The 15,611-nt window shown below is 40.1% G+C and overlaps 1 protein-coding gene across 3 annotated transcripts; it reads right to left on the bottom strand.

Annotated features, from left to right (window-relative positions):
• Window positions 1-2,159: 2,159 nt before the first annotated feature.
• On the bottom strand, window positions 2,160-6,734 carry LOC117929330 (probable LRR receptor-like serine/threonine-protein kinase At3g47570). Of its 3 annotated transcripts, none has more exons than XM_034849616.1 (4): window positions 6,141-6,730; window positions 3,307-5,931; window positions 2,753-3,153; window positions 2,160-2,487 (listed from the first exon to the last, which is right to left on the bottom strand). In XM_034849616.1, the coding sequence occupies exons 2-4, from the start codon at window positions 5,903-5,905 to the stop codon at window positions 2,473-2,475; spliced, it is 3,015 nt and encodes a 1,004-aa protein (XP_034705507.1). In that variant the 5' UTR covers window positions 5,906-5,931; window positions 6,141-6,730; the 3' UTR covers window positions 2,160-2,472. The 3 variants fall into 3 exon arrangements, with proteins under 3 accessions (XP_034705507.1, XP_034705508.1, XP_034705506.1); XM_034849617.1 differs by having other exon boundaries at window positions 3,307-5,924; XM_034849615.1 differs by having other exon boundaries at window positions 3,307-6,734.
• Between the last annotated feature and the right edge of the window lie 8,877 nt (window positions 6,735-15,611).

Raw genomic sequence — 15,611 nt, 5'->3', positions numbered from 1 at the left:
CCAACTAAGGATCAAGTTGCAGATGTATCTTTCAGGTTCTTTGACAAGCTGCGTGGGAAGCTTACTATTACTTCTCTTGATCTGAAGAATGGAGATTAGGCTTGGTGTGACAGCAGTCTTTGCTTGGAGTTGCTGGGATGTTTGTTTTGAAGGGGAAAATTAGTGAACGTTCTCAGGATCTCTTTTTGAAAGTCTGATTGCTTCTACTGAGTGGTAAAAAGCTTGAATGATTGAAGTTTATGGTGAAAGGTTCAGTGGTTCCCAGAGGCTTCATTTGAGGGAGCAAATTAGGCAAAGTAGCAAAACGGCTTGTCGTTTTACTATTAACAACTAGTAGTTTAGTTTGTTTAGTTTGTTGTAACAACATTAGTCATTTCGTTTCTTCATTAAAACTTTGTTGTTTTCTGTTTTCTTAATCCCTGCTATATATAGTAGAGGTGTTGTATTGTCTAATCAATAAAATCTCTCATGTCTAGAATTTGTGTTGCTTTATTCTCTCTCTCTTTCTCTCCCTCTTCTTCTTCCTATCTCAGAATCAGCCTTCTTGGATGTTTCATGGAAACTAATCAACTTCAAGTCAAAATTTATTACCAACCCTATTTCAAAAAATATTAAATAAATAAGTGAAGGCCTCAACTCATGGCCAGGTTGCAGCTCAAAAGTCAGAGATATCACCATCTCAAAAGTCGTTAAGATAGCCATATATATATATATATATATATTAATTATTCCCATAAGACTTAAACCTAACTAAAATAACGAGGGTCCCCCCTTTTCGCCGAAGTAAATTGACCTAGGGTAATGGGTCAGAGATTTTTCTCCAATTCATATATCATATATATATTCCTCAAGAGTTTGAAATATGATAAATTAAGCTTATCCCATTGAGTCAAATGCACCAAACAAAAGAAAATGCTTTCTTTAATGTCTTCAGTTTCTCTAAAACAGACTCATGCTATGTGGCACAGTAGCGCTTTGCCAGCAATGGAGTTCAGGAGAAATCAATGCCAACTTGATTGCTTAATTATTAATCAGGAATCATATCCTAATGTTGTAATTCAATAATCCATAGCAAAACCTATGTCAGAATATGCTGGCTAATGGCTTCCAGATTGTATGGAAGACTTCCTTTCTACTTCTTTTTTCTCTCAAAAAACAGGCAAGGTCCATGGAACACTACAACAATTATCAACTTTTGCCACAAAAATTTATTTATCACCAGTTTGTAAGCAAGTATTTTTAACCATCAAACTTAACTTTATAACTAAAAAACTAATTTTTACACAAAATAAAATTTGTGAAAACATGTCACTTTTCACCATAAAATAAATTTATGCAACATATCACTTTTTACCACAAAATAAATTGGTGGCAACATGTGACTTTTCACTCAAAATAAATTCGTGATGACATCATTTTTATGAGAATAATCATGGTAAAAGGTCATTTTTTTTGCCATAAAAAAATTCATGGTGAAAAATCATCCTTTAATCTATCTCCCTGTTCCAGTTTTAAATATCATTTCTACTTGTTTCAGCTTTAAATGTGTGATAGGATTTTTTTAAAAGTCACACTTCTCGTTTAAAAAGACCCGGACCACTATGCTTATCTATCGGGTCAAGTCAAAAAATCCAATTTTCTAACAGGACATTCTATTGAAGAGGCACACAAGAAGTTCAAGTAAATTGATAATAGAAATAAAGAATCCAAGGGCCTGTTTGGCACAACGGGTTTTTGTTCTCCAGAACAAAAAACCAGAACACTTTGACCACAAAAAATTATTTTTTATTTTTTGTTTGTAAAAATAAAAAATAAAATATTTTCAGATAAAATCTTTTAATTGTTTTCTATTGTTTCATTTATTTTTTAAGGATTCTTTTTTAAAAAATAATTATATAAATATGTAGAATGATTAAAAATAAAATATAAAAATTATATTTAAAATAGGTTAAAAATATTTTAAGTTTTCAAACAGACTTATGTTCTACAAAACAATATAAAACAATTTTCAAAAACTGTTTTTCAAAACTGTTTTTGAAAACAATTTACACTCCAAAGTTTTTGTGTAGAACAAGCACAGGAAATTCAAACATATTTAACTTAAAAACCACCTATATGAATGTTAGAACACAGAGTGATAGTCAAAACCGTCCTCCATCTTAGATCATCCCTCACTCCTGGCAATTTTTGCTTGTGAGTGGTGGGAATTTATTCAAACCAAAGTACTTGTAGAAATTACAGAGAAAACAGAGCTTGTAAGTGGTTGGAATTTATTCAAACCAAAGTACTTATAGAAATTACAGAGAAAACAGAAGGATATACTCGCTATGTTATCAACTACCCAAAAGCGTACTGAATTGGACGCATATAAGACAGGTTGCAGACTGGAGGCTTAACCTCAGATAATTAACAGAAGAACAGGCTAAGTAGAAGCTAAAAAGGTAAGCAGGGTAATCATCTTCTCGAAGGGCCTTAAACCGCTCCCACCTGTGACCAAAGGAAATCAATTAGCTCTTGAAAAAAACACAATTTTTAAGGTGATAGAGAAGGGAAACAGCTACAAAAGGAAAATAATATATGTGAAGTGAATGAAATCAATCCAAAATGCTTTCATGAGAACCATCACCCTTTTCTTAAGATACAAAGATGAAATAGGCCTAGTGCAGTCAGGTCACCAAGGGAGTTTGTCACTGAACATTGGCCAATTGGATCCTTTTTTCTCATGCAATTTCCAAAAGATTGTGAACTGTACCTGTGGATCGTCTCTTCTATGTAGTCCGGTTCCAGGAAGAATGTCCCTGACAGAATTCAATTCAGCTGCAGCATCAGTGATGTTCTTTCTTTCCCTTGGCAATTCTGCGGAACAAGCCAGTCCAATTCCAAATATTGAAATCAAGCACTCCTGGGCATCATGACTACTTGCCATTCTTCTCTGGCTCGTAGTATTGTCCATTTCTACTCCTTCCTGAAGAAGTACTGGATCTGCAATCTCAGCCACCCGTTCAGGCACAGCCATCTTCACAAAGTTATGAATGTTCAGGCTGTCTTTAAACATGTCCTCAGTGGGTCTCTTCCCGGTAAACATCTCCAACAACAGTATGCCAAAGCTGTATACATCACCACTGGTTGAAACCTCACTTCCCATACCATACTCTGCAATTTGGACATGATAGTAAGTGTTAACACTGCATATCAAGCGAAGGAATTTATAGAAGGCCATCAAGGGAACAAGGAAACAAAAGCATAAATTTGGATGATGTGTAAAAATATTGTTCAGGAATGTGCTCAGAATGATTTGCAATGTACCTGGAGCAGCGTAGCCAATGGTTCCTCTTATTCCAATGGAGCTTGATTGAATTTCACGAACTCTGGTGGCTGCTTCTGGAAGGAATTTTGCGATTCCAAAGTCACCTACATGTGCAGTCATTTCAGTATCCAGAAGAACATTGCTTGGCTTGAGGTCGCAGTGGACTATTGGTGTCTGGCACTGACGATGAAGATAATCCAATGCACAAGCAACATCAATGGCAATGTTTAGTCTTTGAAGAAAATTAAGCTTCCTTGGTGGCGCAGACGCTTCTGCTGTTGTAGGAGTTGGATGAAGCCACTTCACCAAGCTTCCATTGACCATTAACTCATAAACAACAGCTTTGAAATCATTACCCTGATAATCAACACCTGAACATGCAGTGAGTACCTTGACCAGATTCCGATGTCTGATGTTCCTCAAGGCCTCACACTCAGCTATGAAACTCTTGGAAGCTCCTTTCCGCAGAAGGTTAAGTACCTTCACAGCAATGGCTGTTCCATCATGATCAAGAATTCCTTTATATACAGACCCAAAGCTACCAACACCAATCAAGTTGGAGGAAGAGAAACCATCAGTTGCCCTTAGGAGACTCTGGTAGGACACCTTCAAAAGTGATTTCTCTGAATAGCTTGAAGCAGGTTCTCTTTTTTTCTTTCTTAACCAGAGAAAGATTAGGAAAGACAGCACACAAGTTATTGCTAAAAGCCCAGAAACAGTGGAGATTATTATCTTCAAGGCAAGGCTCAGTCCCCTTTTCTTAGGCTCTTGCAAGTTGCATTTTGGCAGCTGAAATTCAGGAATGCCCCCACAGAGCTTACTGTTTCCCATGATGGAAGTTGCACTCACATTCTTAAAGACACCTTCTGTTGGTAAGATGCCCTCAAAATCATTGTAAGATAGATTCACTAAGTGAAAGTGAATGTCTTGAAGAAATTCTGGAATTTTGCCTGACAAATTGTTGTGAGACAGATCTAAAATGCGAATGCCTCTTAATGAACTAAAAGATGAAGGAATGGAACCTTGGAAGAAGTTGCCCTTGATGGACAGGTATTCCAGGGTAGTGCAGCTGCCAATGCTGCTGGGAATTCCACCAGACAACATATTATTAGAAACATCTAGTACACCCAAATTTTTCAAATTCCCAACTTCAATGGGAAGGGCACCAGTCAAACGGTTGTCGGATATATCAAGAGAAATTGATAAGGATGATAAACTAACAACTTGAGGGGGTATGGTGCCACTAAGATTGTTGAGAGAAAGATCCAAGAAGAGCAAATTTTGGCATTTCCCCAGACTTGAAGGAATTTTGCCCTGAAAATAGTTTCTCCCTAAAACAAGTTGAATTAAGTTCTCTAGATTCCCAAGAGAGGATGGAAGTATTCCTGAGAGTTTGTTTTTTATTAACATCAGCATCCGTAGGTTTTGAAGCTTTCCAATATCAACCGGAATGCTACCTGAGAGCTGATTTTCCCACATATCCAATCTCTCCAGGCTGACAAGATTGCCTATCCCAGCTGGGATGCTTCCACCTATTTTGTTGCCATCAAGGAGGAGCCATGCAAGCTTAGTTGACCAGTTGCCAATAGATTCAGGCAACACACCCCCAAAATTGTTTACGTTCAGTGCCAATACCTCTAAGTTGGAGACGTTGGTCAAAGAAGACAGGAACCCCAAATCTTCAATTTCCCCATTACCAAGATTGTTGGAAGTGACACTGAAAAAATGAAGCCGTTGGAGCTTTTCCAAGGAAGGAACTTTTCCAGTAAGATTGTTACCGTTGCAGGAGAAGTATTCTAGATTTGAAGCATTGGATAATGAAACAGGAATGGACCCAGTGAACCGGTTGCCGCTAAGGCTAAGGTCCTGGAGATTAGGAAGAGTGATGCCTAAGTTGGAGGGAAGATTCCCATGTAACTGGTTAAAGGACACGGCAAAAAATATTAGAGAAGAGAGATTGGAGAGTGAGGGAGGGATGGTCCCAGACAAGCCATTTACATTCAGTGCAACATGCGTTAGAGTTGTTAGTTGGAAAAGGGAAGCAGGAATGGTGCCAACAATGTTATTTTGAGTTGCAGAAAGTCGCTCAAGTGAGGATAAGTTACCAAAAGAACGAGGGATTCCTCCTGATAAACTGTTGGCATGAATGAAAAGATATTGGAGTTTTGACAAGGAGCCAAGCTCTGCAGGAATTTTCCCCACCAGCCTGTTCCTTCCAACATAGATATACATGAGGTTAGAGCAACTGGATAAATTGGCAGGAATTTCACCACTGAGAGAATTATTACTCAGAAACAGCATCTGCAATCTGCGCAAATGGCCGATTTCTGGAGGGATTTCATGGTTGAAGCCATTCTCCTCCAGTTGTAGTACTCTCAGAAAGCTCAGATTCCCGATGTGAGGTGATATGGATCCCACCAGTTTCTGGGACTGCAGGTCCAATATAGTGACTCTTTGATGCCTTCTACCGCATTTAACACCACGCCATTGACAGAAGTGGATGGATTTGTTCCATGATTTCAGAACCCCGAGAGGATCATCAGTTATTTTGGCCTTGAATTCAAGCAAGGCCAGCTGGTCTGTCTCATTGCCACCCATAGCGTAAGCAGCTAAGCCCCTGCAGACTGAAAAAAGAAAGACTATAGCAAGAATCCCAGCAAAATCCTTGCAAGAAAGCTCCATAGAGTTGAATTAGAAGCTCCCAACAAAAAGAAAGAAAGATTATAGCAGAAATTAAAGCTTTTCAAATGAGCCCTGAAAATTGATACTACATGCTTAAGCAATTCTAGCACTTGAATGGCACTACATTTGGACTCGACCCTCTGAGTACTACCTTACATATACAGATATACAGTATACTTGTGTAGCCCCCCATTTGACTATGAGACTTTCACGCCACCTTCAGGGAGGACCCCATGGAGGACCCAACTTCAAGGAAGTTTCCTACTGGAGACACCTGGCTTTAGAGGACCATGGCCATGGTGGTGGGTGAGGCTCCTAGGCATGCTGAGGTGGGGAACAGTGGAACGGGTGCGGATTTTTCGGGGAGCAGACTGAAACAACAGAGGGGGGTCTTCATTTTCGGGGGGAGGATTTTTCAGAGGGGGGTCTTCATTTTCGGGTGGATGATTTTTCAGAGGGGGAGCGGAAAAAAAACCTGAAGCTAGATGAAGGAGGGGCTGTCTACTGGTGAGAGATTTTTTCTCGGAGGTTGGGGATATAGAAAAATCTGGATGGTTCGGGAAGAAAAGAGAAAGCTGGCTGGAGAGGGAGATAGCTTGAGCTGGGTGAAAGAGAGGAAAACGGGTAGCAGTTGGGAGGATTCTTTGAAGAGAAAAAAATCTGGAGAGCAGAATAGAGGAATAGGAGGAGAGAGAGAGGAGCTGGGAAAGAGGGGTTGAAAAAGGATTTTTAGCAAAAGGGATTTTCGGGATTTCCAGGTGCGAATCAGAGAGCATATTTAACCGATTCATGAATTGCATTGACTGTGCTATAGTTCATTTCGCTTTCTTTGTTTTGGTGTTGTTGGAATTATTTTGTCTCTGTTTTATTTGAGTTTGATGCCTGAAAATCATGCTTTTCATTTCTGTTAATTTCACCTGCTTTGGCCATGGATGTCGCCTAAAAATGGGTATCTCCATCCATAACTAGTCAAACCAAGAAATTTCAACATTGCTTCAAAAAATCCGAAAGTGGGCTTCTATACTATGAAGGTCTCAAAGTCCAACAAAGTGTATTTTTAATGGGAATGAGAAGCTTTTGGAGTATTTGATGCTAGCTGCCCGAGAATGGTGACCCGTAGGCCCACCAAATCCAAATAACTTAATTCATGTGATGGGGAATGAGAATAGGAGAATATCCTAATAAGAATAATCAATTCAAAAGCATAATAGAATTAAGGCCCCACAAGTCCAATTCTCTCACGCTAGTTTTTTTTTCTTTTTTTACTCATTTCCCAATTAAACATACCACTTAGCAGCTAGGTCACATTGCATGGCCATTTTGGCATGCAATCTCTCACCATTTTGTTTATTTATTCCTTCACATTTTAATATTAAATTTCAATTTTTCAAAATTACGACTTCCAAATTTAATTTCCGATTTCAAAAATTCTAATATTCTCGTTCATTAATTTAATTATTATTTTCATTATTATTATTTTTTATTATTTATTTATTTTTAAAAATCCTAATTTTAAATAATTCTTTAAAATTCTGATTTTCAATTTCTTTAAAATTTAATTTCCAAAGTTCTAATTCTTAAATTTAATTTTCAAGACACCAATTCTCAAATCCTTTTAAAAATTCCAATTTCTTTTCCAATTCTTAAATTTAATTTTCAAGACTCTAATTCTCAAATCATTTTAAAAATTCCAATTTCTTTCAAATTTAATCTCCAAAATTCAAATTCTTAAATTTAATTCCCAAAACTCCAATTTTTAAATAAATTTCAAAAATCCAGTTTTCTCTTTAACAGTTTTAATGCTTTTCGGGTTTCAAATAATCTTCTATTTATCTCGACTTTACATAAGCATGAATGTAATTTTCATAATTCCAGATTAATGGAATTTGTGGGATTAATTTGTGCAAGATAGATCGGCCTTTGGTGGGGGCCCAACATATGTCATTTCCTTATGATTGATTGATTGATTGTTTGTTTGATTTAATTGCCATGCATGATCGATTTTATTCTGCTCTATGACATGCTCGAAATTAATCCTTAATTGTGCGCTAACCTCACTTCTTGATAGCGCTTTATGGATCACTGCCCAGGTACGCATCCACATCCGCTCTGGTCATTTTCTGTATGCATGTTTAGATTCTCACGTGTGCATGATCACTCTAAGTATTCATTGATTCCCTCATCAATTGCCATGATTGCTTTATTTTATTAGTAGAAACCCGACTTTAGGGACTTAAAGGGGTGCTACGGTCTGTATCGTACCTTCCCGATAAGTAACCTGACCCCCGAACCCGATCCGGTTTTTCACAGACCACCTTTTCCAAAATAAGGAGTCACACTTAGGGTTTTCTTTCTTATTTTGTTTACCCTTTTAAAAAATAAAACAAAAATAAGTGGCGACTCCAAGTCATTTTTCCTAATCAATAAAATCATTTTTCAAATAGAAATCGAGCTCGCCATCGAGTGGGAAACGCATGAGCCGAAATGCGAGGTCCACAAAATGGCGACTCCGCTGGGGATCTTTTAGAGGGTCAAGCTTGAACTTAGGATGAAACAAACGTGGCGTTTGATAGGTCGATTAGTGAATACCTTTCTCGTGATTGCACATTGAAAGTTTTAGATATCATTGGTGACATGCATGGATATTATATTCATTTGGACATTGACATGTTGATTATGATGATTGTTTATCTTGATTGAGGATTCCGATCATGGCAATTTTTCCCGTGCTTCATTGTTATTATTCATTTGAGATTTTGACATGCTGGATTATTGATGATTGATCTTATTGCATTGCTTAGCGTATTGATTCTGATTTTGGCATGATTGTTCTGATCACTTCACATGCATACACTCACCATTGTATACCACTCAGCTTGACATGTTGATTCTCTGACTTGTATACTATTTTGATCATCTTTGAGCATGATGTTTGTATCACTATTCGTCTTGATTGTCGTATTCTCGCTTATCTTGCGTGTACATGAGTGATATATCCTGCTCTGCCTGACTGTATGATGCATGACTGCCCTTCCTCTGCATGATTGCATGTCGTCTGTCTATGTGGGTCTCACTTCTATCCCCCTACCTCCAACTCTCTTGGTTTCGGTCATTCCTTTCATCTCGGTTCTCACTATTGCAAGTGTGAGACCTTCTGTGTGCTTGCTCTCTGACCGAGCCAGAGATTAGGAGTAGGGTCTAGCGACGGGCTATATCGATGCACGGGAGCATTCTGGAGGAGAGCGACACTTTGATGGCGATTGGAGTCCGATCATTGAAGACCTGTATAGCCCCGAGCTAGGTTTCATGGATAGTCGTGCGACTAGTGTGTTTCCTCTTCTGCTCTAGATTCTTAGGGTTTTCGGATGCACCCACACCATTCACTGTGCACTTTAGTTGACCATTGAGCGTTGAGAGTTTGAGAGGTTTCACAATTGGAACCCCCTGGGATGTCGAGGTAGTGCATGTATGGAGGTGATGACCACCTTGCATGGAAGCGCCCCGTCTCTTCGGAGACGTGCAGAGGGTTGCGTATCGCCGGAGGGTACGATCGCTTCTGCTAGGGATCCTTTAAAGTCCACCCATATCCATTTAGAGCCACCTTGACCTCGTAGGTTGAGCCATAGATCCTTCGATTAGGACTCCCTCCCTACACGTGGGTGCATCTGAGGGCCTTCAGAGCCTCTTTAGTTACAGTTCGGATCTGGTACTTCCTCTTTTTAGTCTCCAGTTGAGAGGGCTCGGAGATCGGTATGAGTTTGAGTATCGGTTGGATCGCCTTTCGTCTCGTCGCTCTAGATTATGTTTTTTACTCGAGGAGTTTATCATGTTTTCTCCCTAGGGCTTTCGTTCTCATTTCTTGGCTCGACCCCCCTCTTCACTTGGTTGTCACTCACTCGATACTTTGGGATATGTTCATTGATCATCTTTTTACACTGTGCGCTCATCACGAGCTCAGTACCTTATCATTTTTTTGATCCTTGGTTCGTTTTTCGACTCGATGCTCATATTTTCATTATGGAAAGGTGAAAGGCATGTTTTCATATTCACACTTTTTTCGAGAGAGTTACCTTGATCACCTTACCATTTTTTCTCTTATGGAGCTCGAGTTGAAGGTTGATTCAAGGATATGTGGTTATAGATGGAGTATTGATCTCGTGATAGTGTGTTTTTTTTTCACACCTCTTTTATCTCGGATTATTGATGAGAATTCTCTAATGACATTTGTAGCCATCTCACGGTGGACACCTTTATGACTCTAAAGTTTTCGTCATGTATCCAGATTTCTGATTGCCACCTCAGGACCATGTGTTTGTATGTTGTATTGTTGTCTTTTAGAGTTTTATTTTGTGTCCTTCATCCGTTTTGTTTGCATTGTAGGGAGTCAGTTTAGGAGTCGTTTGAGTCTGGAGTCACATTCTTGGAGGAGAGTTGGAGGACGATTGATTAGAGCAGATTCATATCCGAGTTCAGACAGTTCAGTTGAGATGTCAGACGAGCTAGCTTCCACACTTGCTTCCATTCAGGAGTTCATGGCTGGAGTCAGTAGACGCTTGGATCAGATAGAGAGTTCTCGCCAAGATCCTCATTCGATTGGTGTAGACCCCCATTTTGGGTAGACATCTCTACAGCCCGATTATGACAAGTGTCATCATTTGGGATGGTCACGTGTCACTCCAGGACTGGTTGATGAGGTATCAAGCTAGTGGCTTTGTTAGCCAATGAAAGCTGGACACATGGAGATTTCTTTCAGCAGAAAAAAACTGAAAGCCGTTGAGGTTGCCAGCTGTGTGTGGGAGTGAGTGGAGAAAAAGCCAGCTAATGAGTTAGTGGAGGTGGTGTTTGTGGCTGCAGAGATGGTTAGAGGGGCAAATCCAGGAGAGGAAAAAAGGATATGGGCAGGTAGGTTGTTTTAGAAAGGTGGCAGAAATCTTTAGGAAGAGGGACCTTTGGTTTGGTTATTTTTGGTGAGAAATAACACGATTCTGGCAGAGAGGAGCGTATGAGAGAGGGAGAGGATACTTTTTTCCAGCTATAGAGAAGGTGAGAGATATTTTTAGGGAGAGAGAGACATTTTGGGGGGCGGCTTTACCTGAGGAGCTTGAGGGGGAAGGCTGGGAGGAGGGATTCTTCTGGAGAGGTGCAGCCCAAAACATCCAGCTGAGGAAGAGACTTCCAGGTTTGGTTACTATGGTTGTCACGTATGTTTTCATTCTTCATGCCTTTCATACACATCTTATTCTCTTGGATTTTCAATTCCGTTTGTTGGTTTGTTTTGGTTTGGAGTTGTTTTGGTTTAATATTCTGAAGAGCTTGTTGTATGTTGTGCTCTGTTCTTGTAAGCATTCTCTGTTTTTTTTTTTTAACCCACTGATTGTTGGACCTATGGATATAATGATGAAATGGGTCTGACATGATTGTTAATGGCTTCATGTTCATTTCCTATTGTTATCCTCTGGTTCCTCCGTTTTCCTCTGGATGTGCCTTCAAGTTTGTAAGGTCGAGAGATGTTGGATTAAATGTGAACCTAGCAGTTTATGGTAAGTTGGTTGTTGGGTCTAGGTTTTTGTATTGATGCATCCTGGAATAATGGCATGTCTATAAGAGATGGCTCATCCCTCTTCCTTGTGGACCAAAGCTGGAGTCGCATGAACGGGAGTGATTCGTGGTAGAAAGTCATTGAGATCGAAACATGGGAGGAGATTGTTGCAGCCACTGGGGTCTTGTTAGAATCTATCTGCCATTGGGATTATTCTGGAGGATTGAATGCTACTAGATATAGCATTTCAAGTTTCTGAGACGCCATGTATAGGAAAGGCGTTTGTGTTTATCATATCTCAAACTGCTGAGAGTGTTCTTTGTTGCAAAAAGTGGAGCTAACTGATGGGTGGTATTCAATAGATGTTTTTTTTTTTTTTTTGATGCATTGTTGTCAAAGCAACTTTCTACTGGAAAATTGTTCATAGGACAAAAACTTCGGATCTGGGGAGCAGGATTATGCGGCTGGGTTGGACCTGTTTCACCCCTTGAGACATCGAAGATAGCTGGATTGTTGGTGCACATAAATGGGACGTATAGAGCTCATTGGGCTGATCGACTGGGATTTGGTAAAGTTGTTGGTCCTCCTTTGACATTTCGATGTATCAAGAGTAATGGTGGGCCAGTTCCTCAGACTTGAGTTCGAGTCCCACGGATATACCCTATTCTCTACAAGGAAAGGTTAAGTAACGGGGGCTCTATCGTCAAATCTGTAAGGATGGAGACCAAAATGATGCAACTGTACAACCAGAGAATTTGGAGTTATATAAGTTGGCATTTTTCCTGGAAGTTGTTAATGGCATTAATCCTCATGGATTGGGAGAATGGTGATGTGAAATGGAATGGATCAAACCTGGGGCGTTCTTGTGAAGTCTTTTTATCTTAGCTTGCTGTCTCATGGTGTAGCTTCTTCACCAGCTATCCAGAATTGGCAATCAACTGTGCCACCAAAAAAAATGACTTTCTTTGCCTGGAAAGCTGTGGGAGATAATTTTCACCATGGATCATCTCAAGAGGCGAGGACAGAAAGTGGCTTGCTGGTGTTTCTTGTCGAAGAAGAATGAGTCATTAGTGAATAGTCTCTTGATTTCCTTAGTGGCTTCAAAAATGTGGTTAAGGAATCACTGAACTTTTTGAACCAGTGCTAACTCCAGTCGCATTGCTCTTAGTTATGACTTAGTTTCACGATTCCAGCACCTTGGGTTGTTCAGGCGCGGAAGAGGGGCTCTCCTAGAAGGCTTTGTTGCTGCTGAAATTCTGGCATCTAATCTAGAAAAGACATGGCTGAGTCTTCATATTCAGGAAACAACAGCAACTATCTTAACTGCAGCCCTTACATCAAAGGAGGCACGTGTCGGTCTGAAGACACGGAAATAGATGCAATTGTTGAGGTTCTTCTTGTGAGATTGCGTCCTGGGTTTTGCGTTGGCTACAAGGTGGCTACTGCCTATGACGGCAAGGTTGATGAAGCTGTTTTTAAAACACTTTATGTTTTTTTCTAAACCATTGATCGAATGATGAAAGCAGCTGGATGGGACCACGATGGCCACTAACAAATAGCCTTGCTTCGGAGGCACTGCATGGTGATATGTCTCAACATCAAAGAGGAAGGATTCAAAGCCTCTTCCACTGGTTGTTTTCCAAAAGAATAATAGGAAGACATGATCAATTCCTAATCCTCATGAGCTGGCAGGTATGTCATCTAGCAGCATGCGAGCAACTCTAGCAATCCCAATATTGATAATGTTTGGATGGTCCCAACTCCAGTGACTACGGCACCAATAGAACCCTCCACCACACTGTCGGTTTGCCCGATTTCAGTCAAGGGTTCCGTTGCTTTCGGACTGTGGCTTGTTATCAGTCTGTTCTTGGAGTGGCGCTGAGTTATGGGCCCGCACCTCTGAGCATATTACTTTGGATGTTGGTCTGATTCCAAACACAAGAGTCGCTATGGGCAGCAAATTGTACATCGATACAATTCATCGTTTAGCACAACATGTCGCCTAGTTTGAGAACTAGCTGGAAGATGTTATCTCGGGTGATTAAGTTCCTGAAGATCTGTGATAAATTCTGCCCGACTTTATCAAATCGGTTCAAAGCGAGGGAATTCCAAATCCTAGGCTCAACAAAAGGCTCTTCATTCCGATCCATGTATTGAAGATGCTGGGTCACGGTCTGGAGAATCCTCAAGTGGAATGTGGAATTGGTTGTGTCACATGCACTACATCTTGCTTGTATCAACTCACACAAGGTGGCTCCGTTGAAGGAACTGGATTGAACACAATGAAAGGGTTTGGTGAGGTTTTTTTTTAGACACGAGTTCTCTGCCAAGTTCAGTATTGTCGGCATTGTGTACAAGCACTTTGGAATGGAGGCAAAAGCTAAGGAGCTGCATCTCGATCAAGGACATCCAAACATACATTGGTTATTTTGGTTGTCTATAAAAGCTTCATGGAGGCAGTCGATGCGGTTGACAATGGGATCAATTATTATGATACAAACCAACCTCCGGGACATCTCCAAGTTCTAGTGGAGCTGCAATTTCTGAGAGTAAATCGGCTGGTGGGACTGACAAATTGACACTAGACAACCTATATGAAGATACAATTGAGGGAATAACAAATCAGAACAGGACTTATCATATGAGGCAACTTATCTCTCATCCTTTTGAGTTGGCAAATGGTACCCGAGACCCATTCTCACTCTTGCATGGACTGCATGGCCACCCTTGGGCCACGTGTCTTTCTTTATTTTTACTTCGGCATCTTTGTTTTTTTTTTAAATAATTTCCCAACTTCCAGTTTTAAAATATTTTTCCCGTTCCTAGATTTCCAAATAATTTCAAACTTTCTATCTTTCATCCTTAGTATTTTTCTTAGTTTCTAAATATCATTTTTTTCAATAAAAATTTTGCTGCCATCTTTCTTTCAGGCAAGCAAGTTTCAATAACTTTCATGATTTTAAAAATGCTTTGAAATAAACATGAATTTATTCCTGTAATTCCAATTAATGGAAATTCATGGAGTTAATTCATACAAAAATAAATTGGGCTTTGGTGGGGGCCCAACATCAAATGAATTTTCTTTAAAATAAAAGTGAATTTTGAGTGAAGTGTCACGCGTGCCTTTGATGATTTTGCACTCAATTTAGTGACATGTGAGCTATGTTTATACTCTTTATTGTACACTGACCCCATTTTTGTGATAGTACGTTGATCGTTTGATGTCCAGGTACGTACCCAATTCTACTTTGATCAGTGTCTATGCATTTTCTGATTCTCATATGTGCATGATTGATTAGAGTATTCATTGATTTTCTCATTGACTGCCATGTCAGCTTCATTTTATTAGTAGAGACCCGACTTTAGGGACTTAGAGGGGTGCTACGGTCTTTACCGTACCTTCCCGATAAGTAACCTGACCCCCGAACCCGATCCGGTTTTTTTTTTACAGACCGCCTTTTCCAAAATAAGGAGTCACACTTAGGGTTTTTCTTTCTTATTTTGTTTACCATTTAAAAATAAAACAAAAATAAGTGGCAACTCCAAGTCATTTTCAAATAATCAATAAAAATCAATTTTTCGAAATAAAAATCGAGCTCGCCATCAAGTGGGAAACGCATGAGCCGAAATACGGGGTCCACAGCTGGCATTAGCACTGACGATACAGTTCCCCATGTACCTCAGACAGCACAGGTTTTTCCACCTGGGACTTCACACGGCGTTCCATTCCATCTATCAGATCATTGTGAGACTGCTCCACCATCTGCTGTCACAGTGCCACCTCCCATGGTTCCTACTATCAAGGATACTCGATTAGCCAAGCAGGAGGCCAAGGTTGAGAGGCTTGAGTCCATGATGAGACGGATCAGATTGCAGGACGGAGGTTTGACTTGGGATGACAGAGACGACATACCGGCGGCTAGCTTGCCCGCCAAGTTTCGCATGCCAAACATCGAGCGTTACAGTGGGATTGGTTGTCCCAAGATCCACTTGAGACTGTTCAGCACTGTCATGAGGGCACATGGTATCGATGATGCGCAGTTGGTGGCCCTCTTCCCTATCTCACTTAGTGGAGCGGCTCAG

This window comes from Vitis riparia, chromosome 13, assembly GCF_004353265.1.
Source record: "Vitis riparia cultivar Riparia Gloire de Montpellier isolate 1030 chromosome 13, EGFV_Vit.rip_1.0, whole genome shotgun sequence".
Taxonomy (NCBI): domain Eukaryota; kingdom Viridiplantae; phylum Streptophyta; class Magnoliopsida; order Vitales; family Vitaceae; genus Vitis; species Vitis riparia.
Note: the sequence above shows the minus strand (reverse complement) of the source record. Positions and strands in the feature narration are given on the sequence as shown.

Excerpts from the sequence above, each read along its gene's own strand:
- LOC117929330 (XM_034849615.1), bottom strand. The coding sequence starts at position 5,989 with ATGGAGCTTTCTTGCAAGGATTTTGCTGGGATTCTTGCTATAGTCTTT. Across the intron at positions 3,154-3,306 it reads CATTGGCTACGCTGCTCCAG|AGTATGGTATGGGAAGTGAG; the intron begins GTACATTGCAAA and ends TCCAAATTGCAG.